The 20,149-nt window shown below is 44.7% G+C and overlaps 1 protein-coding gene across 8 annotated transcripts in view; it reads right to left on the reverse strand.

Moving 5' to 3' along the window:
• Positions 1–202: 202 nt before the first annotated feature.
• Positions 203–20,149, reverse strand: part of FGFR3 (fibroblast growth factor receptor 3) — a 97,824-nt gene continuing 77,877 nt past the window's right edge. For all 8 annotated transcript variants that reach the window (XM_051966201.1, XM_051966208.1, XM_051966205.1 and 5 more), the window contains 7 exons: positions 17,732–17,842; positions 16,795–16,985; positions 14,873–14,995; positions 13,310–13,380; positions 10,883–11,020; positions 5,936–6,041; positions 203–3,770 (listed from right to left, as the gene is read on the reverse strand). In XM_051966201.1, coding sequence (XP_051822161.1) covers positions 3,606–3,770; positions 5,936–6,041; positions 10,883–11,020; positions 13,310–13,380; positions 14,873–14,995; positions 16,795–16,985; positions 17,732–17,842 — 905 coding nt within the window. In that variant the 3' untranslated portion in view covers positions 203–3,605. The remainder of the gene's footprint in view (positions 3,771–5,935; positions 6,042–10,882; positions 11,021–13,309; positions 13,381–14,872; positions 14,996–16,794; positions 16,986–17,731; positions 17,843–20,149) is intronic.

A 20,149-nucleotide genomic window follows, 5' to 3' on the forward strand; every position in this document is an offset into this window, starting at 1 on the left:
GTGTGTGTGTATGAAGTCACCAGATTTGGAATAAAGAGCCTTGGAATCTAGGGTCTTTTCTGACTGCACCATACCTTATGGCCCTAATCTGCACTTAGGCTCCATGATGACCAAAGGCAAAACCCCCCACCTTTTTCTGCTTGGACCCAAAAATAACACAAGAGAAAGAAAATGAAGCTTAAAAAACACAAGAGAAAGAAAATGAAGCTTAAACCAATTTTTATTTTATTTTTTGGTAAAAGTTAAAGTTTGCCAGGTTAAGAAAAGCAGAGTCTGCTGTGTTTAGTGTTCTGATGCTTCCGACAGCAGCCACCGATGGGTGCTGCTTGTCTAAAATAAACGTGGAATTGCCTACGGAGAGTAAGCCATCCCAAATCTGCCAACTATATAACAGTGTAGAAATTGATTTACGGCACTTGTCTCCCAAACTTTTTAAAGGTAACAGTCCCGGCTATAAAACTATATAAGCATTGCATAAGAAATGTTAAGTCTACAGTAACAAATACAATCTTGTAAAAACTCAATAAATTATATATATATATTTATAATATCTAATAACATTTGAAACCATGCGCACGATTGTACATTCTCCTCTGGTGCTGGACGTCACACTCTGTCCGTCTGTGGAATGTACGTGATTAGAAGACATTTGTAGGAAAATACCGTGTTTTTTTTTTTTCTCTCCCATTTAAAGTTCCCCGAACAAAACCAAACCAAAGGTTTCCCTATAGAAATCTACTTCCTCTGCAAAACAGACCCAAAATTTAAAAAAAAAAAAAGAAATGAAACCTTTTTCCTGACATCATCTTGAAGCTATAAATTATTATTATATATATTTTTTCGATTTTAGTTTCCAGGAAATTCTGAAAAGGAGGGAAAGAATACATAGTCACAGACTAAGACTCTTGTTTCCTATGCTTCATCATGAAGGAACGAGTTGGGTAGAGAGGGAGGAAATTACAGAACACACTCAGAAATCCTTCTTCTATCATTCAAAGGGCTTAAAAAAAAAGTCAGGTTCCCAACAGTGACAAGGGTGTCTGTCTCCTAAGTGAGTGTGTAGTTGCTGAGGGCAGGGGCACTCTCTGGCTACCTCCCTGGACACAGTGGGATGCTATGGGCACATGCGACATGCAGACCATCCAGGGATGCTCGGAGGGCTAAGCCTGCTAAGCTGTGGCTTTGGTATGAGGGGATTCCCGCATGCTTTGGGCTTTCTGGAGGGTGCGCTTAAAGACAACAATGATGAATCCCTTTATCTGGAAAGAGGACTCATGACCTTCCCACCCTCAAAGAGATGGCACAGAGAAAGCCCTGCCCAGCTGAGGCACATCAAGCCGCAGGGAATCCCCCGCCAGCCTCAGTTTCCTCAGACAAGATTTAGGTACAACCTCCCTCCTGAAGGCTGGCTCTGGGGGCTCTTGCTTAACTGTGTTGCAAAAATAAACCAAAAACAGCTCACTGCAATTCAGAGAAAAGCTAGAATATGAAATAACAACACAGACAGTCTCATGACATCTGTTCAGGACTGTGCGCGCCATACATTCGCTCGATGGTTCCCGTAAACATGGAAACAAAGGCATATACTTACTTTTTCGCAGCTGTTAATAAGTTAAAACTCTTAAAACTCTGGGAAATTAGGTTGACAGCAATGCTACGCTATTTCAAACAAAGCAGATGGAGTCCCTTCAGCAGACTATAAATAACTTTACAAATATACAGGTTAAAATACAATTTTTAAAACAAAACTGTGACAATATAGAACAATAACAACACCGACCAAAAAAATGCAGTTTCTTTTTTTTTTCCTTTCTTCTTCTTTGTTGTTCTTTTTTCCCCCAAAGGTCCGATATTTGATATTGTGATGTTTGCTTCTGAGGGCCTTCCATCCATCTTGTTTAAGCTGGATCACTATTGTACACTCTCCATATATATATTTTATACTCTCTCTCTCTCTCTCTCTCTCTCTCTCTCTCTCACACACGCACGCACGCACGCACACACACACACACACACACACAATATCTATTTATATGTATTTACACAATTGTCTGGAATAAACCTTTTTTGATATAAATTAAAGGCTCCTGCCTTCAGGTACCCGTAATTTCAAATCTTCATGGGATGGGGGAAGGAGATAGGGACAGCTGACACTGTGATGCTTCTCTTTAACACAGAAGACAAAAAGCCCCAGCTCCAAACCAACCAACCTACCAACCAACCAACCAGTTACACTCCTGAGGCAGGAATCCTAGTTCCCCCCAAAGCAACTCTGAACAGAACAAGAGGCCCAGAAAGAGAAAGTGACTTAGAGATTCGTGGGATTTAGAGTCAGAAGGTATCTGAGAGATTGCTGACTCGGCCATTTTACGGGGAGAAGGAACTTACTCAAGAGTAAGATCACTGTCTCTTTCCACAATACTACCCTACCTCTCTTGACTTTGTCTCCATCACTGAGGAAATATGGTGCTTGACCCTTTCTCCACTTCCAACACTCCTGACACTTACTCCAACACAAAACTCTTGCCCTAGTCCCCTGCTCCTGCTTCAGACCTAGTTACTCCCTTTACAATGCCTGAAATTGTTTCTGCTTTTGCCGTCATTGGCCAGTGCCAGAGCATGGAGTTGGGAGGACCGAAGCAAGACATAGATGCCCTTTGCTTCTAGCTGCCCCTCAATCCAAGTAGGGCCGCTGATCCCTTCCTGCTCCATACTGCCCAGACATTTGTTAACAGGGAGAAGGCCATGAGCATCATAGCCGGTAGCTCCTGAGGGCAAGACTGTCCCTTCAAGGCCAGAGCCTCTTTCGCCCTCCAACTCTGTACATAATTCTTTCTCTCAACCCAGAGTCACCATCCAGTAGGTGGGACACACCTGTACCCAGTCCCCTGAGAGAACATGGAATCTGCTCCCTTTCAGATGGTCCCCAGGTAGACCGCATAAAGGCAATCTCTCTATATTCATTATGAAAAGAAAAAAAATCCCCAATAACTACGACCCTACCCCACCTTCCTTCCTCTTCTAACCTTTCTCTAGATCACAGGAAATGACCTCATCCAACCTCCTCAGTTTTCAGTGGAGAAAAAAGGTCCAGAGAGGTAGTGATTTGTCCAGGATGGCTCAGGAAGTACAGTAGTAGAGATGGGGATCGAACCCAGGTTCTCCGACCACTATACCACACTGCCTTTCCTCTCTTTCCCCCACATATCTCCCTATCCTAGAATCCTCAAAGTCTATTCCACATCATAGCACAGAACGGCGACTTCATGTCTAAGCCTTTTCTTTTGGGGGGAGGGATGAGAGCTAGACGAACATTCTATTTTCCAATATATATATATATATGTAATGTATATATCAAATATATATATATATATAATCATATAATTATCTTGGCAAAAGATTTTTCTTCCTTCAGGCCATACAGTGCTTCTTGGCTTCTTTCTACAGCAAAAATGATTGGGGGGAAAACAAAGTTTCAGCGGGCCAGGAGGTTCTCCTCAGCCTGGGCCCAGATCTCATCCTCCCGGATGTTCTGTCCCCTCTGGTTCCAGGCTTCTGGACGAGCTCAGCTCCCCACAGGCCCCGGGGCCAGGTCGCTGAGGCTATCACGTCCTGAGGGCGCCGTTACACTTCGGGGCTTTGGGGAGGCAGGGCTCTTCAGGGAGCAGGTCGTGGGCAAACACCGAGTCATCTCCGGAGGAGCAGGTGCTGTGGCTGTCCTGGCAGGTTGGGGAGTATTGTTCAAAGGGTACAGACAGGTCCAGGTACTCCTGTTGGGGAAGGGAGAGAAGAAACAGAAATTAAGCATCCCCAGGGACCCAAGAGACGATCTTACAGCAGAGCTGAGATTAGAATGGAAGACCTCCAAGAACTGGAAAATGAGTGGATGCCCATCAGTTGGGGAATAGCTGAAAACATTATGGCATATGACAGTAATGGAATATTATTGTTCTATAAAAATGATGAACAAGCTGATTTCAGAAAAGCCTGGAAAAATTTACAAGAACTGATGCTGAGTGAAAGAAGCAGAACCAGGAATAGATTGTACACAGTAACAGCAAGATTATGTGATGATCAACTATGAAAGGCTTGGTTCTTCTCAGTGATTCATGGTTAATTATCCAAGTTAATTTCAACAAACTTTGGATGGAAAATGCCATCTGCATCCAGAAAGACATTTTCTGTTTTATTTTTCTCTCTCATGGTTTTTCCTTTTTGTTTGGATTTTTCTCTTCCACTATGATTCATAAGGAAATATGTATTTAAAAAATATACATATATAATCAGAAAAAAAGAAAATAAAAAAGGGGAAAAAAGAATATAGGACCTCTACTCTGCAAATGGCAGAAAGCCACTCCTTGTCCATTTGTTGCTCCTACTTTTAAAAATAATTGGAAGGATTTGGAGGAAGAAGGCCTTAGCTGATGTAGCTACAACTTTATATTGTTATCATTGTTTGCCCTTCACTTTTGAAGAGGACAAATGACATCTCGGGGGGATGTCTTGACTCATGAGAGAATTTAAGTGAGGCAGAGTTACACAAAGTTACTAGTCATCCTCCTTCTCTCTTCCAGAGTCGTCCAAGAGCAGTAGAAGGGCAAAAGTCAAGACAACTGGCCATGGCCAGGGATGTTTATATACAGATATGAAAACTGAAGCCCAGATGGGGAAGTAAGTAAATAGAGTTGGAAATTCAGAATCAGATCTGCAGACTCCAAATCCAGTGCTCCTCCCATAAATTAATTCATCTTATTAAATATATGAATGTATACAAGGCATTGGGTTTGATGCTAGTGATAGGGAACCTGATCTTGAAAACCTCAATCTAGTAGAAAGATGAAAGGGAACACAGTCATGATGATAAAAGATAGAAAATGAAGGTGCAAGGTGTTGATCCAAATGACCTACTCAATGATCCAGGGATGGAAGGCTCATGACTCTTTGAAGGTGTGGGGAAGGAGAGGGGAAAAGTTCATAAATCGTGGAAGGTGACTGCAGGAGAGGACAGGACCCCAGGTTGGGCCAGGAAGGAAGATTTTAATAGAATAGGGAGAGGATATCAGTTTATGTAACACCCCAATATGGAGATGGGCGGCTTAGTGGTCTTGGCTTATTTGAATAGGCTAATGGGCCCTCCTTCCTCCTCTGGTTGTCTAAGCAGGGTGTTCTGAATCTTTTTTTGTATCTGCCACAGGGCCCTTTGGTAATCTAGGGAAGCCCACGCACCCCTTCTAAGTGTGATGCTTTTAAATGCATAAAATAAAATACATTACAAGAGAAGCCAGTTCTAACAAAAATACGTGGCTTGATTTCACAAGTATAATGCTGGCCTTCTCAATGGATGAAAGAGGATTTGGAAAAAGGGGAAGAATTTGGAGCTCAAAATTAAAAAAAAAGAATGTTAAAAAACAAAGGAAGATAATTCTATTGACATAGAGTTGTTATTCCTCTTCATCCCTACTCAAATCATGGACATCATAGGGATAAAGTCCTGATTTAAGCTCTCCTCTCCCGATGCTTCAGAGCCCAGCATGGCTTTCACTTTCTCTGGGAAGCCTACCCAACCACCCAGGCTGTGATGTCTCTCCCTCCTCTGAGTTCCTCAGGACCTCTGTAGTATTTAGCATTTTCCTGTCCTTTTCCATATGGGCCCTGCTTCCAGGCTGGTCATGGGAGATGCTCAATGGGAGCTTCTTCTAGAATAATGAAAATGAGCATCCACTTCTCTTTCATTTAAAGATTTCTAAGTGATAAGAAACTCACTCCTTCCTGAGGTGGATCAGATGTTTGGGGCTAGAAGAACAATGAAGAGGATGGCCAAAGAACCTCAAAATTCAACTCACTGAACCCCCAAACTCAAAACAGACCTTGGGCAGGGGGAGAAGGTAAGGACCTCCCCCATCCCCAAGACCCTCAAGAACTCTTGGCCACTTACATCTGTGGATGTGACTGTGAGAACTCGATCTAAGTCTTCAACCAGCTGCTTGAAGGTGGGTCTCTGAGATGGGACCGCGTGCCAGCACTCTCGCATGATCATGTACCTGGGGAAACAGGACGGGAAGAAGAGTGAGTGAGAAACAGTGGAGGCTCGGAGGTGCCATACATGCTCAGTCTAGCACACTGGGGAGGGATCTAGGAGACAATCTATTATACCTGCCTCATCTTACAGAAGAGCAATTGCTAAATCCCAACCCCAGATCCATGTTGCTGGGAACATGGGAGACACACATCAATGGCAGCCCTGTTATTTCTACCGAGCCAGCAAAGTACCATGGACAGTGATCTGGGGGCTCCTTTTTGGATACGATAGTTACTGGATAATATCACTTACACCATTGGCTCTGGATTTAAATTCTCTGATATTTAATGACTCATGTGACTTTGAATGATGTATCGACCTGATTCCTTCTTCTATAAAATCAAATAGCATCTGAACTCCTCTCTAGTTTGAGAGCTATGATTCTCCTGCTCAATTATGCAATCAAAAGGTATTTAGAAGGGGGCAGCTAGTTGGCACAGTGAATAGAGTACCAGCTCTGAAGTCAGGAGGATCTGAGTTCAAATCTGGCCTCAGTCACTTAACACTACCTGGCTGTGTGACCCTGGGCAAGTCAACTTAACCCCAATTGCCTCAGCAAAAAAAAAAAAAAAAGACATTTAGTTATGTGTTTACTGTACACGGGTGATATTGTAAGTGCTGAAGATACAAGGAAAGGCAAAAACAGTTCCTGCTCTCATGTTCTAAGGGATCTTCTCCCATTGCTTTGTGGGCCATATTTAATTTGGATACCTCACAGACTAAACCACATCATGATTCTGAATCACATAAAAATCACTGGAAGAGCAAAGTCATTCCAGCCTAACTATAGAGGGCTGATAATGACATATTTCTCTCTTGTTTCAGCAAGAGGTAGTAGATTGAAGACTATTCTGTTTCACATTTTGTTTAGCTTAAATATATTTCGTTCCCTCTCCCACTTAATAGCATTTTATTTTTTTCCAATTACATTTAAAGATAGCTTTCAATTCATTTCAATTAATTTTTAAAAGATTTTGAGTTCCAAATTTTTTCCTATCTCCCTAAATATATTTCTTTTTACAAGGGAAAGTTTTACTCTGTGTGTGTGTGTGTACATGTATGTTTGTGGGTGAGGGTACACATGGGTATGTATACACATGTGTATCTGAATGTATGAGAGAGGGAAGATGTCAGAGAGCAGTAGAGACACATATACAGATCAGAAAGTGACAGCAATATATTTTAAAAAAAGATATTGATAAAAACATTTCACATAAAAAAAATTAATAGTTTTTTTTAAAGGCTTTTGTTCCAGTTCATTTTGGAACTCTTTAAAGTGCTCTCTCTTCTCCTCCTGCTCACAGACACTGTCCATCTGTCCAGAGCTGGCCAAGCTGCAAAGAGTCAGATGGTGTCCAGCATCTGGCCCAGGAAAGTTATAAAGCAGCTTGTATCCCAGATTGGCAATGGGACTCTGGGAAGCTGGGACAGGACTCTGTACTAAACTGAAGATTGGTTAGAGGTGTGGCAATTTAATGGTGCAATACTCAATCAGGTGGAGAAGAGAAATATATACATTGAGAACATCACTGGCTCAAGGCAGGGACCGAGGGCTATTTTTCATTTGGATTTCGTGGCTTGCCAGGGCTAAAGAAGCTCTCATTTGGCAGGTGATCTCCTTGCTGTACTTTATTAGGCTCATGGAGCCACCTCCCTGATGTCATGGTCATTTTCCAGAATGAAGGATTAATAATGACAACAGCAATCTCACACGGTAGACACAAATCTTCCTAACCTGGTAGACCCTCTCCCCCCTCTCCCCATTGTATTATCTTTCAAGAAACCAAGGCTGGCTCCACTAGGGGAAGGACTGAAGCAATGGAAGGGTGACCTTCTACATTCAAACCCAACATTTATTAAGGTCCTGCTGGGTACTGAGCACTCATCGATGCAATCATGGAGATAATAAACTAGTGGGAGGGAAAGGCAAATACCCAAATAATTATGATGTCAGAAGGATAATCCTATGAACTTAGATTTAGAATTGGAAGGGACGTTAGAATTTATCTAGCATTCATTTTGTGATATGGAAAATGAGGTGCAGAAATTTAGTTTTTTGTTCAGAAGAAGATTCAGACTCAGTTCCTTGGACTCTTAAGGGAGATGTGTCCAACCATATAAAGTGCTAGGAAAAATTTGGGGAAGAGAGATCACATTGGCTGGGAAAAGTAGGAAAGGAAGGTCAGTTAGGGTTTTGTGAATGAAGGGATGATTACACTGGGCAGTGAGGGGAAGTGAGGAGAGGGGAATCCATTGTAAGTATGGAGGGTAGTAGGGACTAAACTTGGAGAAAGCAGGGAAGAGGACAAGGAGAATGGGTGGGAGAAAAAAGTCCAATGTAGCTGGGGCTTGGGATGTGAATAATCCATGGATAAGCCAGATTCAAGCAAAACTTGGAAAGACTTTAAATGGCAGAATTCATCCTTTATCTCATCAATCAAGAAAACCATGATTGAAAGATGGACAAGCAGAATTGGCAGGATGGTGAAAGGGCAGGTTACAAAAGTCCAGGCAAAAGGAGATGATAAAGACCTCAGCTCCAGAAGTAAGGACTCAATGGGCCTTTTTCTTTCTTTCTTTCTTTCTTTTTTTTTTTGCTGAGGCAATTGGAGTTAAATGACTTGCCCAGAGTTACAGGTAGGAAGTGTTATTAAGTGTCTGAGGCCAGATTAGAACTCAGGTCCTCCTGACTTCAGGGCACTAGCCCTGAAGTAGTCTATCCACTACACCAATTAGCTGCCCTTTCAATGGATCTTTTTCAAGGAGATGATAGTCCTGATCTCAGGGATGAGGATTCGATGAGCCTTTTTCAAGGAGACTGCTCCCCAGGCATAAGGGAGGAAGGGAGAGAAAGGCCCAGAGCTCAGGGTACCTACAAGGAAGGGCCCTCGTTCTAGAGTTACTGCAATCTGGTGGGCGTGGGAAGAGCCAAGACAAGCAAAGTAAAGGAAGAAACGGAAAGATGGGAGGAATGAAGAGGAAAATCTGATCTCTGGCCTGTTTGGGAAAATGACCCCGGCAACATGGGGAGGATGGACAAGAAGGGAGGAAAGAAGTAGGAGGTAAGGGGATGGGGTGGGGGGCTGGCCCAATAGTCCAGGGAAGCCAGGTGAGGGCCTGAACCAGGAAGGCAGGAGGAGGACCAGCCCCTCCTTGTTTTGGGTCTTGTTTTCCTCCGTCTATAAAATAAAGATGGTGAACTAGTTTGACTCCATGGTCCCCCATCAGCTCTAACGTCCTACGATCTTAGTCCTGGCTCCATCTTTTATTTATTAGCTGTGTGACTGTGGGCATATCACTCTCCCACCCCTGTAAAAAGAGGTGCTGAACCTGAGATCAATTGCTTTACCCCCCCAAAAAAAAAAAACTCTCATCCTTACCACATTAACTGGCAAATACAAAGTAAGCTGGCAAAGGCCAAAATATAGCAAAATAACATACGTGTGTCTATATGTATGTACCTATATGGATGTATGGGAGGGTGATATTCTTTTTTTTGCTGAGGCAATTGGGATTATGTGACTTACTTAGGATCACACAGTTAATAAGTGTTAGGCGTCTGAGCTGGATTTGATCTCAGGGCCGGTGCTCTATCCATTGCATCATCCAGCTGCCCTGGTGATATTATTCTTATTAACCTCTGGGGAAGGGGAGGGAGATCAGGAGAAGGGAGGGGGAGGAAAGGGGAGGGGAGGGAGAAAGAGGGAGGGAGAGAGAAGAGGGGAGGAAAAGGAAGGGGAGGAGAGGGGAAGGGAGGGAAGAAGAAGGGAGGGGAAAAGAAGAGAGAAGAGAAGAAGGGAGGGGAGAAAAGAAAAGGGAAGGGAAGGGAGAGAAGGAAAGAGGAGAGGAGAGGAGAGAAGAAGAGAGGGAAAAGAAGGGGAGGAGAAGAAAAAGAGAGAGGAGGGAGGGGAGAACAAAGAAGGGAGGAAAAGGAAAGGGAGAAGAAGGGAAGGGAGAAGAGGGGGAGGGGAGGAAGGAAGAAGGGAAGAGAAAGAAGAAAAGAAGAGGGGAAGGGAGGGAAGAAGAAGGGAGGGAAGAAGAAGGGAGGGGAGAAAAGAAAAGGGAAGGGAAGGGAGAGAAGGAAAGAGGAGAGGAGAGGAGAGAAGAAGAGAGGGAAAAGAAGGGGAGGAGAAGAAAAAGAGAGAGGAGGGAGGGGAGAACAAAGAAGGGAGGAAAAGGAAAGGGAGAAGAAGGGAGGGAAGAAGAAGGGAGGGGAAAAGAAGAGAGAAGAGAAGAAGGGAGGGGAGAAGAGGGGGAGGGAAAGGAGAAGAAGGGAAGGGAGAAGAGGGGAGGGGAGGAAGGAAGAAGGGAAGAGAAAGAAGAAAAGAAGAGGGGAAGGGAGGAGAAGAGAGGGTTGGGGAAGAGAAAGTCTTGATTCTAAGTGACTGAGAGTCACCCCAGGCCTGCCCAGTCAGCCTATTGCATGCTGAGCTGGAGCTAGGTAAACAATTTCTTGGCAGGAGCTCCTGAGCTTCCCCAATGGTTCCAGTCCCAGCAGACACTAGGGCAGGCACCTCCTAGGTACCATGAACTCCTCCCAGATGCTCAATGGTGTCTCACCTTTCTACCATCTCTGAAGGCACTTACTAACCCTAAAAAGGTTTGCAAAGCATTTTACATCTATTTTCTGCTGATCCCATCCCATCCCTGTGAGATAGGGGCTATATTATTAGTCCCGCTTTACAGAGGAGAAAGCTTAAGTGATCTGCCTAGAGTGGGACAGCTTGTAAGTGACGGGGGCAGGATGCGAAAGCCGGCCCTTCTTGACTCCCACTTGATTGTTCCCCTAGCGCCCCCACTTACAGATCATGGGTACAGTTGGCGGGCTTGTCCATCCGATGGCCCTCTTTTAACAGCTTGAAGAGTTCCTCCACGGGAATCCCAGGGTAGGGGGAACCTCCTAGCGTAAAGATTTCCCAGAGTAGGACACCGAAAGACCAGCTAGAAATAGGAGACAAACGAATGAAGGAATGAACAAACACGCAAGTAAATGAATGAATGAATAAAGGCATGAGGAGGGAGAGAGGGAGAAGGGCTTGGACAACTCAAGGAACCGTTTCTCTCTCCCCTTGGCCCTGGCTGTAGCTCCCCTGTCCCCCGGCCCAGTCCTCCTCGGCCCCCCTTCTGGGCAGGCTTTTGTTCCAGGGCAGCGGCGCATGGCTAACAGAGCCGTCAATGGCTGAGCACCAGGACCGCTCCCCGAGCAGCTCCTTCCAGGGGGCTCTCTGCTGGCCCAACTCAGAGCAAGAATCCCCCCATTCTGAAGTGAAATGAGCATTTCACCAGGGAGGCGACAGCCAGCTCCTAACCCCCCACTCTTTGTCAAGGTCCTTCTCTCCCGGGCCGTCCCCCTTCCCCAACCCCCGAGAACAGAACAAACCTAATTATCTATGCCCAGCTTCCCGCTCGGGGTGGGGAGCCAAGAGCCACAGGCCTCTCTGTGCAGGCTGGTACCCAAGCTTGCCTGCTGCCTGCCAGGCTCAGAGACCCACCCTGGACCTTCCCTTAAAGCCTCAAGAGACCCCGTCCGAAGGAGGGGCCGAGAGGGACCACCAGCCCCTGGGACTGGCGAGGGGAAGCCTGAGATCTCCAGGAGGGGTGAGAGCAGCCCTTGGCAGGGAGAAGGAAGAAATGGGGTAACTGGTATATAACAGAAAGAGGAATGGGTTTCAAGAAGGGGGCCTGGATTCGAGATATACTTCAGGGACTTCCTGGCTGTGCGACTATGGGCAAATCACTTATCAATGAGCCTCAGTTTTCCACAACTGTAAAAGGAAGGACTTGGTCAAGGAGACCTTGATGTTTATACTCCCAGATTTAACCTTGTCCAGAGAGAGAACCTGTGGCCTAGACCCGAGAATGGGGAGGCCCCATTCCCCGAGTTTTTGGACTAGTTATAAGAGAACTCAACACATCCCTGAGTTAGAAGCCAAGGCCAGAAGGGCTTCTGCAGCGGGAGGAAGGCCACAGCCCAAAGGCTTGGGTTCCATTTCTTTCAAGAAGGCAAAAGATGGCCACCAACTTCTTGCCAAATCACTTACTTGCTCTGGAGCTCCAGCTCTTTAGAGTCATTTCTGACCTCAAAATAGGGATATTCCCAAGTGTTCCTTTGTAAACACAGAAGCAACCATAATACTAACTAGCATTTAGATGGCATTTATACCTGCAAAGTATCTGAATCTGGTGCTTCAGCTATAATGATAATTAGCTTTCATACAGCACTTAAAAACTGATAGAAAGTATCAAAAATAGCATCTCATTTATGTTTACAACAACCTTGGAAGATAGGTGCTATTCTCCCATTTTACAGCTGAGAAAACTGAGGCAATCGTAATATTACCTAGCATTTACATAGCATTAAGATCTGCAAAGTGTCTGAATCCAGTGCTTCAGCCATAATGATAACTAGTATTGATATAGCACTTTAAAACTGGTAGAAAGTGCCAAAAATAGTATCTAATTTATGTTTACAATAACCCTGGATGGTAAATGCTATTACCCTATTTTACAGTTGAGGAAACTGAGGCAGAGATGAAATAATAATAATAATAATAACAATAATAACAACAACAGATGTAGCACTTATTCTTGCCAGGAACTGTGCTAAGTGCTTTACAAATATCTCATTTGATCTTCACAACAACTTTGGAAGGTGGATGTGGTTATTATTCCCATTTTATAGAGAAGGAAACTGAAGCGAACAGTACTAAGTGACCTGAGGGGCAGCTAGTGTCTGATGTCTCATCTGAATTCAGCTCTTTCTTTTTTTCTTTTTTCTTTTTTTTTCTTTTTGGCTGAGACAATTGGGGGTAAGTGACTTGCCCAGAGTCATACAGCCAGGAAATGGTAAGTGTCGAAGGTCACATTTGAACTCGGGTCCTCCTGACTACAGGCCCCAGCATTGGTCCTGCACACTGACAGTATCTAAGACATGTTTGGGGGTCTCGGGGGTCTGCTCCACAGTGAGTATGTAACCCCATGCTCCCTCATTTCGTACAATTTGTCCCAGTGTTCCCCAGCTCCTGAGTTTCTCCCCAGCTGGGACATTTCATGTTCTAGTGTCCCCCCCATCCCAGCCCTGACATTCTCTGCCCCCAGGTTCTAAGGTTTCTCTCTGTGGGTTCCGGAGATCCCAGACTCGATGACTAGGCAGTGCCGGACAAAGCTGCCAATGCCCGGGGCAACCCACACGTTGTGATTTTTGGAGGGGATTGTCTGGGAAATGCTTACACATCGCTCTGGTGAGTGTACACCCGGTCAAACAGGGCCTCCGGAGCCATCCACTTCACAGGCAGCCGCCCCTGGAATTAGGGAGACAAAAAGGAATGTCCCGTCAGCACATCCAGACCCAGAGGCCCGGGGCCCCTGGGGAGAATCGGGGCCCCAGGACACGAGGTCCCTTGTCACCAAGCCCTGTCTAAAGACTTATTTTAGAAGGAACATGACCCAGCTGGACTGTCGCACACACCTGTGGTGGCTCCCTATGTGACCACAGAGCCGAGCTGAATGGGATGGACGGGAAGAAGCTAGGGGGTGCTCTGGCCAGGCGGAGGGAGCCTAGAGGAAAGAGGATGGGAGCCGTTCTGTTTGGCTGCAGAGGTGGGGCTGAGAGCAGTGGGCAAAGGGGGGAAACAATGGAGAGATGCCCGGTAAGCCTTGATGGAAGGAAAACTTTGTTTGCTTTCCCTAAACTGCAAGTTTCAGTCCCTCAGTTCTAGAATGTACAACTTTTCGAGGAGTAAAAGGGGAAGATATTTTACATTTGAAGATAATTTATATTTGGTCTGGGAATGACAGAATAAACTTTACCCCAGAGGGATAAGACCTGAGCCTGTTTTGGTTTTTTAGGGCCAGTCTACTTCTGACATTCCATGTTCTATATCCTAAGGTTCCCTCCGGTTCTGACACTCCATATTCTAAGATCCTTTTTCCAGTTCTGATACTTTCTGTACTATCTATATTTCTCTCCAGCTCTGACATTCCATGTTCTATGTTCTAGGTCCCTTTCAGTCCTGACATTCCATATTCTAAGAGCCTTTTCCCAGCTCTGATATTCCATGTTAGAGCATGGAACATGTTCTTCAGTTCTGATACTCCACGTCCTAAGCTTCTTCTCCCAGATCTGATATTTCATGCTGTATTTTCTTCCCCAGCTCTGACAGTCCATGTTCCATATTCTAAGGTCCCTTCCATATTTTGGCACTCCATATTCTAAGATCCTTTTTCCAGTTCTGACACTTTCTGTGCTATCTATATTTCTCTCCAGTTCTGACATTTCATATTCTACGATACTTTTTCCAGCTCTGATACTTTCTGTACTATCTTTATTTCTTTCCAGCTCTGACATTCCATGTTCTATGTTCTAGGTCCCCTTTAGTCCTTATGCTCCATATTCTAGGAGCCTTTTCCCAGGTCTGATGTTCCATGTTCTATGTTCAGGTACTCTATGTTCTAAGTTTCTTCTCTCAGATCTGATATTTCATGCTCTATTTTCTTCTTCAGTTCTGACATTCCATGTTCTATGTTCAAGGTTCCCTCCAGGTCTGACACTCCATATTCTAAGCTGCTTCTCCCAGTGCTGATATTTCAAGCTCTTTTTTCTTCTCCAGCTCTGACATTCCATGTTCTATGTTCTGATGTCAACTGTGACATTCTAGATTCTAAGTCGACACTCCTATTTTAGGATTTATCATCCCTTGACAAGCAAGGTTGGGATTGAGAAGGAAGTCTGAGAAGAAAAATGGGGTGTGTCCCCCGAGGGCAGTCGAAGTGCTTTGAGGTCATCTTACTCACATTGGTGGTTTTCTTGTAGTAGTCAATGTTGTGCACGTCCCTGGCCAAGCCGAAGTCTGCGATCTTCATCACGCTATCTTCGGTAACCAGAACATTTCGGGCTGCCAGGTCCCGGTGAATGCACTAAGGAGGGAAAGAAGAAGACCCAAGAATAAGTAAATGAAGTGCGGGAAGTCAGGGGGACCTCTCCCCTAGAGAGGAGAATGGCAAGAGAAGGGAGATCCTACGTGAGTTGCTTAGTTTCAACTAGCCCCCATGGGGCTGCTTTTGCCCATCTGGAGAACGGTCACTGTTACAGCACAATTCTTTCTCTGACAAGGACAAAAGGTAAAGAAGCTAATAAAATCACGAGTGTCCCTAAGGATGACTCAAGAAGGTGCCAGTTGAATGGCTGAGGTGAGATGAGCAAGGGCTGGGTCCTCATGCAACATCTCCATTCTCTGAGATCATTTTTTCCCCCTGAAGGATTAGACCATGGTATCCACCAACCACATTGCTATGGGTTCTTTCACCTGCTCCATTAAACAGGACACAAACGGAACATGGGTGAGGAGGGACAACCGAAAGATAGTCTCCTGTCCTCCCTGAACAAGGACCTTGGATTTCAGTCCTATTTTGCTATGTGACCTTCAGTAAATTCCAGTTCTGCTTTGCCTCAGTTTCTCCAACTGTAAAAATGAGGGACTTAAATTAATGACCATCAAACTGTATGTCAGTGCAGACAATCTATGCTGTGTGTTTGAATGCCTTTTCCAGCCCAGAGAGCCTCCATTTGATAGTCTCTTCCAGTCTGGACATCCCATGTGCCAGAATCCCTCTTAGCTTTGACATTCATTAAATCTATGATACTATGGCCCTGTTACAAGGGATTAACTCATGTTCCTCTGCACACAGAGACAGGGAACGTGCTGAATTAATTAGAAAAAAACTTCATAAGGTCAATATTGCTCAGAGTAAACCAGGCCTAGGAGGGAGGGGGTCTTAAGTCCTTTTGCATTTTCCTACACAGGTACAGACTCTGACACGTCCTAACTGTGTGATCCTGGGCAAGCCACAATCTCTTAGAGGCTTTAGGAAACTCCCTAAAACTATGCATTTTTTTAAAAAAAAAAAACTAATATTTATTCTAAACTTGACAAACACTAAATAAAATGGGCATACCCATACACATAACAGAACACAGAAAGAGGTCTGTATATATGAGACTGCAAATCTCTTACGTACAGCTTGCTCATTTTGCAGCTGTCGAAATTGCCTGTACTATTATAGAACAGCTGGTGATCTGTACTAGCAAAGAGACTTTCCTCACCTGAGAGCTGCTTACCAATAGCCTTCCTTACCTACAAATAAATTTAAAAAAACCCTGAAAATACTATTAAAACAGAGTCATGACTCTGTACCAGTGCCAGTTATGGATATGGTCACTGACTTTGTACTGGTGCCTCAGTTTCTCTTTGAAGTAAACAAAATGTGATCTGTTTGGTATGTTTTCCCTATTGCAAAATGAACACAGGGTGAGGGATTAATGTCTGAGAGCCCTGGGGGGGACTGGAAATGGGGGCCCTTTTCTGATGGAGATGTCCGTCTCTTCCCAAGTTCTGGCTTCTGGGGGTTGTGTAGGTGGGGAAAAGCCCATATACTTTCACACAATTCTAAGGGGCTTTAAGGAAGCTTTACAAAATTCTTTCCTCCAGAACAACTCTGTGAGGCAAATGTGTAACATCATGCCCATTTTACAGGTAGAAAAAGTGAGGCTCAGAAACACTACCAACTGTTTCTTGGTTTGGATCTCAAATCCATAACCTGGAGGTAGATTTCTGAATTCTAAGGCCAACAGTCCTTTGCAGTGATGAAAAGCTGGTGGGCTTTCTGAAGAGGCTGGCGGTGGCCAGATGCCTTCATGGTCCCTCCCTCCTGCTCACCTTCTGGGATGCCAGGTACTCCATGCCTCGGGCCACTTGGTAGGCACAGGATACTAGGTCCTTGAAGGTCAGCTGTTCTTCTGGAAGCTTGCAGGTATCGAAGGAGTAATCCATCCCTGGGGGTCTTCGAGCTCGCAGATACTCCCTGAGGTTCCCCTTGGAGGCATATTCCACAAGGACGTAGAGGGGACCTAAGGTGGCCAACGGGACAGAGGTGTTAATTCTCACACAACCCTCAGAGATAACAGCTTCATCAGGAGGGAGCCGTTTCCTAACACAGGATTCTTAAACTTTTCCCACTTTCGACCTCTTTTTGCCCGAGAAATTTTTTACATAACTCCAGGTATATAGGTATATAAAACAGGTATATAAATCAAACCGATTTACTGATAATAAATCATAATTTCTCAATCCCCACATTCAGTTCCGAGACCTTGTGGGGTCATGAACCATAGTGTAAGAAGCTGGGTGCCTCAAACTGATCTGATGGTGGAGAAGAAGAGTGAAACGCTCCTGATTCAGAATACTCTGCTTGCATTTCTTAGGTCTCATGTGTTCTCAAGGATCAAGATGGGAAAGAGCCTCAGGAGGCCCTCAGGACAACTTCCCACCTGCCCACCACCATCCCTTCCACAATACTCCTGATGGGGATCATCAGCCTCGAATGCCCCAGGATCCCCAGTTATGGTCATGACTCTGTACCAGTGTCAGTTATGGATATGGTCACTGACTTTGTACCGGTGCCTCAGTTTCTCTTTGAAGTAAACAGAATGTGATCTGCTTGGTATGTTTTCCCTATTGCAAAATGAAGCACAGGGTGAGGGATTAATGTCTGAGAGCCCTGGGGGGGACTGGAAATGAGGGTCCTTTTCTGATGGAGATGTCTGTCTCTTCCCAAGTTCTGGCTTCTGGGGGATGAAGGGTGGGGGCAGCTTACCATCCTGTGTGCAGGCTCCCAATAAATTAATGATGTTTTTATGTTTTCCAATCATTTTCATCATTTCCATCTCAGAGACCAAATCAGACAGGTCTTTATCTGTGGCATCATCTAGGGAGGTAAGGAAGAAGATGTCACTCAGATATTCTTCAGGCTAAAAACCAATTTTATCAAGAAAAATCTCAGGACAGCAGTTCTGATAGCACCATGTTGGGCTGTGGGGCTAAATGTTTGACAATTGGCTGTCTGGGAGTGCTGGGGTAAGTCTTTTTGCAGGGGCCCAATGACCTCTTGTTGGGGATGAATGGTTACTCAATGGCCCTGCCAAGCTGCCCCACTGGCACCAAAATGGTATCCATAGGCACTCTTGCTTTTCAGTTTTTCTTGTAACATTGCTACGAAACTTCTGCTACATGAGACTTTTTTTCCCCTGTCTTTAGGCTCTTTGGGCCATCTGTGTCTCCGTAAAGATTTAAGTACCCCCTCATTATCCAGATGTAGATTTTTGGATAGTTCCAATATTTAGTTAAGTTTCCTTTCTTTTCCTCTTTCAAAAGTCCACTCATAGCTCTTAATTCTGAGGATCAATAATAATTACAATCGCTAATATTATAATTATGATTAATTATAGGTTTATATAAATAGAATAAAATTATAGGAATAATTATAAGTATGATATTACAATAGTTGATAGTGGTTTCAGGTTAATGAGGTGTGCAATGTATATGAGATCATCGGACCCTCTCATCAAATTTGTATGGAAGGTACTATAAATATTTAAAGGTAAGAAAATTGAGGTTCAGAAGACTTAATGACTTGCCCAGGTTCACTCAGCTAGTAAGGGTCTCTGACCCTCTGATCCTCTGTGCTCACTGTACCTCCAAGCAGAATAAGCCCAATTTCTTCCAACTTCCAAATGCTTAGCACTGTGATTATCTTTGCTCCTAAGACAAATACGTCTGCCCAAGCTGGTACATGATGTAATGAATAGATATTTGTTAGAGATGTAGCAGTGGGGGTTTGGTTTGGGGGTGGGTGATAGAGGTTCCTCCCAGTTCTGAAACTCTGATTCTGAAGGGCACATAGTAGGGGCTTAATAAATATCTGTTAGATCCAAGTCCTTGAATCCGGCCCTGTAGTATGGATAGGACTTGGGGTTACTTTCTGCATTTCACAGATGGGAAAACCATATCTCAGAAAGGCTTGTCCGAAGAGCAAGCCGTCAGGGCTTGAAGGTTCTCCAAAACTGTCATCTAGTCCAACAGCCATCCCCATTTGTCTGATGAGAAAATGGAGGCTCAGAGAGTGGAACTGATTTCCTCAATGTTATATAGTCAGGAAATGACAAAGCAGACAGACTGTAAGCTCTCTAAGGGCAGGGGCTGTCTTTTGCCTCCTTTTTCATTCCTAATGCTTAGCACAGACCCTGGCACATAGTAGGTGCTTAAATATTTATTGATTGACTAGAGCCCAAGTTTTTTTTTTCATTAAGTCCAGAGCTCTTTCCGGTTCAGTGTTCTCTGATGGGAAGACAGAAAGGACACCAGTGCATTTGTTTGCTTTGGGGAAGCTTTAAATTGATTCCTCCAAAGGCCGAGGGGGTGAAGCAGAAGCAGAGAATCTATTAAGATGTCTTTCTGAACAGCAGGCAGCACCGGGGACTCCTGTCGGGGATATTTACTGCTATTCAGCTGACATTTTTTAACCACAAAAATTCTGAGACTGAAAGGGGTTTTTGAGGTCTCCTGGGCAAGGTTCCAATTAAGCCTCTTTCGGGGAGCCTACCCAGTTTGCTGTAGCCTAGTGATCTCACTCTCCCCGGAGCAGAGCAGCATTTGCCGTCTGCTTCACTCTCAGTAATTCATCACTGGGGCCTTGTGACATGGCTGCTGTGTCGTTTAAATCTGGTATGAAAGTTATGTGTGTATAAGAGAGAGAAAGAGAGAGAAAAGGAGGAGGGAGAGAGGAAGGAGAAGGAGGGAGGGAGAGAGACAGGGGGAAAGGGAGGGGGAGAAAGGGAGGGGGAGAAAGGGAAGAGGGGAGGAAGAGAGAGAGAGACAGAGGCAAGGAGCAAGAGAAAAAGTGAGAGAGAGACAGACAGAAGGAGAGAGACAGAGAATGAATGAGACAAAGAGCAAGAGAGAGAGAGTACGAGAGACAGAGAAAGACAGAAGGAGAGAGACAAAAGAATGAGACTGAGAGAGAGAGAGAAAGAGAGAGAGACAGAAAAAGGAAGAGAAAAAAGAGAGAGGAGAGAGGGAGAGAGAGAGAAAGAGAGGAGGAGGAAGAGAAGAAGGAAAAGAAGAAGGAGGAAGAAAAGAAGAAGGAGGAGGAGGAGGAGCAGCAGGAGGAAGAGCAGGAGGAGGAGCAGAAGGAGGAGGAGGAGGAGGAGCAGGAGGAAGAGGAGAAGGAGGAGGA

This window comes from Antechinus flavipes, chromosome 6 (assembly GCF_016432865.1).
Source record: "Antechinus flavipes isolate AdamAnt ecotype Samford, QLD, Australia chromosome 6, AdamAnt_v2, whole genome shotgun sequence".
Classification (NCBI taxonomy): domain Eukaryota; kingdom Metazoa; phylum Chordata; class Mammalia; order Dasyuromorphia; family Dasyuridae; genus Antechinus; species Antechinus flavipes.